This window comes from Gymnoscopelus braueri (genome assembly GCF_963280865.1).
Source record: "Gymnoscopelus braueri genome assembly, chromosome: 22".
Classification (NCBI taxonomy): domain Eukaryota; kingdom Metazoa; phylum Chordata; class Actinopteri; order Myctophiformes; family Myctophidae; genus Gymnoscopelus; species Gymnoscopelus braueri.
Window position 1 is genome coordinate 42,908,957 of NC_137624.1, and position 4,152 is coordinate 42,913,108.

At 40.7% G+C, this 4,152-nt stretch overlaps 1 protein-coding gene across 1 annotated transcript; it reads left to right on the top strand.

Annotated features, from left to right (window-relative positions):
* Nucleotides 1–287: 287 nt before the first annotated feature.
* LOC308079047 (macrophage-expressed gene 1 protein-like) lies at nt 288–3,722 on the top strand (the record flags this gene model as incomplete). The annotated part of the gene is made up of 4 exons (XM_080420384.1): nt 288–752; nt 2,089–2,864; nt 3,393–3,575; nt 3,626–3,722. 4 exons carry the CDS (start codon nt 288–290, stop codon nt 3,720–3,722), a joined length of 1,521 nt encoding a protein of 506 aa, XP_080276510.1.
* Nucleotides 3,723–4,152: the final 430 nt, after the last annotated feature.

A 4,152-nucleotide genomic window follows, 5' to 3' on the forward strand; every position in this document is an offset into this window, starting at 1 on the left:
TTGGGACAATACGTTTCTGCAATAAACAGAAATCTGCAATAAACAAAAAAAGATATATTTATTTTGACATGGATACATTTATAAACAATATTAGCATTTAGCCAAGTATTTATATAGTCAGTTCCAGCACATAAACACAAGGAAGTGTTTCCTTCTTTAATAATAAAAAAAGAAAAATAATTATAGCCTTTACACTTAGGGGATGTCCATTTGAAGTCCCTCCTACAACTGTCAGACTTGATGCAATATATAATAAAGTGCTTCATGTGCTCATGTCTCACTCAGCCATGGCCCTGAGAGCAGCAACATTGCTTGTTCTCTCCGTCCTCCATGTCTGCTCCCCTGCCCCTGTCCGTCGCCCTGCCAGCTGGTTTCTACAATGCCGTTCCTCCACCAGCCTCTCCATCACAGCTCTGGAGGTTCTGCCTGGAGGAGGCTGGGACAACCTGAGGAACATAGAAATGGGTCGGGTGATGGATTTCAGCTATTCCCAGTGCCAGACCACCGAGGACGGGATCTACTTCGTTCCGAACGAGGTGTACGCCATCCCCCGGAAAATGACACATTTTCAGACCTACGCAGAAATCATCAGTTCCTGGCTGGCGCACAAAAGTTCCACATCTTTTACCATCAATATAGATGCGTCTGGCATATTTGAAGATCTGGGAGAACTGAATGGAAAGTTCTCTGCTGAAAATCAGAGGGTGAAAACCAACCAAATCAATCACAACACTGCCATGACCAGAGTACAAGTGAGTTTAGGTCTATGTTGTTGCATTTTTGTCTGATCTTGCAAATGTGGAATATTATGGACTCATTAATTGACATTTCTTTAATATTATGGTGATGTTACTAATGCGTTTAACTTCTACTCTTTATATACACATGGTGTTGCGCTAATTACTGCTGAAAGGCTTCTTCTCTTCTTTTGTTTTCGTTATTGTTATGTTGTTGTGTCACAGTTTATCAGAGGACCTTACCAGCATTTCGCTGCTTGTATCTGTATTTATGATATGTATCTGTAATAAATGTTCTTAGGGTCAATGAACAGATTTACATTCAGTCTCATCTATAGTCCACGTTTGTGTATAGACAACTAAGGATGAATGCATTCTATACTGTATATCTAATGCTGGGTTTCCACTGCAAGTCCCCACACCACACCACACCACACAGCCTACCTATGTCGCCGTTTCCATATACTGTACAAGGACCAGGGCCAAAGTGGGCTAAGTTGGGCCAAAGGGGTCCGAAAGGGTACCAATTTTGGCACCACTCCAGGGTAGGTCTGAGCTAAGCCAAACGGAGCCAAACCGGTAATGTGCTTGCTATTGATTGGCTGCGGTCATGATGTTTCGGTAGACTAAAGTGAGGACTTATTTGCTCTCCCCCAGGACTTTTTTATTTTTTTATATGTATATATTTTTTCACTAAATGTGTTGTGATTCGCACCGTTGTTCCTATGATTCGTTAACATTTGTTGTTAATGAACAGTTTTATTAACAACATCCATTTAGTTCCATTTTTACACTTTACATTTTATGTACTTACACTACACAGGAATGTCAATGACCTGAGTCTGCTAAGCATACCTGTGGATTTGAGAGAGGGTAGCTTACTGGTACCTTTGTGTAACGGAAACCGCAGATCTTTTGGGTGCTGGGCCATGTGAGGCGAAAAGGTCTGGTGTGGTGTGGCTAAACTGGCAGTGGAAAACCCAGCTGAGAAACAAAAAAGAAAATAAACAGTGCAAAGGCTAAAAGACAGACAAGAAAACAAAAAACGTTTCTTTCTTTAATGTTACGGTGATGTTACTACAGCATTTTTTTGGTTTTATATACACAAGGCTCTGTTGTGTACATAAAAATGCTTATGTTGCTACTGCAGAAAGGCTTCTTCTCTTTTTTATTTTAGTTTTCATTATTGTTATTGTTATGTTGTTGTGGCAAGGTTTTTCTGAGGACCATACATAACTTAATTTTGCTGCTTGTTTCTGTATGAGTAGTGACACATAAATGTAGATTTTGTCTTCTTATTTTTACACTCATTAATTCACGTTTTGTTTCTCTCATGCTTTCATTTTCCTAGATACGGAACCACTTGTACACAGTAATGGCTAATCCTGACTTCAAACTCAACTCCCACTTTGTTCAACAAGTAGAGGATATCGCAGATGCTATCATAAATAAGCAAACGAGGCTAGCCACTTACCTGTCAGAGAAGCTAGTGGCTGATTATGGAACACATGTGATAACTAGTGTTGATGCAGGGGCTAACTTAGTTAAAGAGGACTACATCGACTTATCCCACTTCTCAGGCGATGACTCTGCTATGACTTCTATCAAATTATCAGCTGGCGATAATTTTTTTTCTTTGTTTACAATTGATGCAGAAATTGGTTACAAACAAGAGTCATCAAAGCAAAGTGAATATGGTAGTAGCATCACTTCCTCCTTCATGGAGGGCCACGGAGGTTCACCCTACTACCCTGGCATGCATCTTGACAAGTGGCAAGAAAGCACCAGAAATAATCTTGTTGGTATTGACCGGTCAGGTCTGCCACTACATTATGTCTTAAACACCAACACACTTCCTGATCTGCCAGAGCCAATCGTTAACAAGGTGGCTCTCTCCCTGCAGCAGGCCATAGAGCGCTACTACAGAGTTAACACCCACCCTGGCTGTACCAACTATGACTCAAAAAACTTTAACTTTCAAGCTAATGTTGATGACGACTCTTGTGATGAGGAAGCCACAGACCACAGTCTTGGTGGAGTCTACCGGCGGTGTGAGGGAGCAAGTCAGCTCTGCCTGGAACTGGTTCCGAAAAACGCAGATACAGATGACTACACTTGCCGCTCACCGTACAAGCAACAATTATTAAACACTGAGGAGAGAGAGGAACCATTTTCTGTAGAAGTATGTGAAACGGACACCTATTCATGTGGATTTTTAGGGCTTTCAACATGCAATAGAGACGTATGTAGGGATGTTGTCCAAGTCAGATCGGCTAAAGTCTATACATACTGGTGCTATTCCAGTGGTCCTACAGAGCAGATAGGATTCATGTTTGGAGGTTTCTATGGCCACTCTGTAAATAACCCCATCACCAAACGTAGAAGCTGTCCTCAACACTTCTATCCACATAAATTCCTGAGTGATGTAATGATCTGTCTTAGTCAAGAATATTTACTTGCAGACGCTGTGCCCTTTGGAGGTTTTTTCAGTTGTGACTCAACTAACCCTTTGACAGAAGGCCAAAGTCACTGTCCTCCCCAGTACAGCCAGCATTTAGTCACAGTCAGTGACGGCTGTCCCATTTACTACTGTGTCAAGTCAGTTGAATTCAGAGTTAAGCAGCTACTGCCAGTTCGTTTACCTCCTTTCACTAGACCTCCAGTGATAGGTCTGCAATCCAACAACACAATCAAGGTGTTGACAGAAGGGAAACAGTCATGGGTCAAAGTGGGTCAATCAAAATCATGGACAAGGGCTGCAACGGACGATGTCCAGGATGTGATCAAGAGGTCTGCCACAGATTCTGCTGATGTCTCAGGGGAGAAGGCAGGCTTGGGGTAATAGCTCTGGTCACCTTAATGATTGTAGGTGTGGTGCTCACTGTCAGGTGGAAGAAGGGTTTGCCGTTGTGTAAAAAGCACAGCCACAGGGAGGATACTTACAGTGAGGAAAAGATGCCAGGGGCAGAGAAGCAGGTTGTATGAAATGGAACAGCCTTGAGAGCAACATGCTTATCAACATGTTTATTTGACTCAAGTAAGGAAACTGCAGATTGAACTTTTATTTCTTCACAAAGAATCAAACAATAGTTTTAGTTTAAGATTATACATTGAGCTTCCTTATTTTCGATTGTGTATGAATTAACTCATTTATTATATGTATCGTATGTATGTATGTATGTATGTATGTATGTATGTATGTATATATATATATATATATATATATATATATATATATATGCTTGCTTAATTGCAAATCTCACATATAGTGGGTAATCAAGTGTCATCCAGCAAATATACATGATCAGGCAAATGACATACAGTATAGCTATTGTATGAAGTTCTTGGGATTAATAACTTGCTACTGCCACTGCAACTTACAATAATTCTCTAATTCAATTTAAGCTTATTTTTT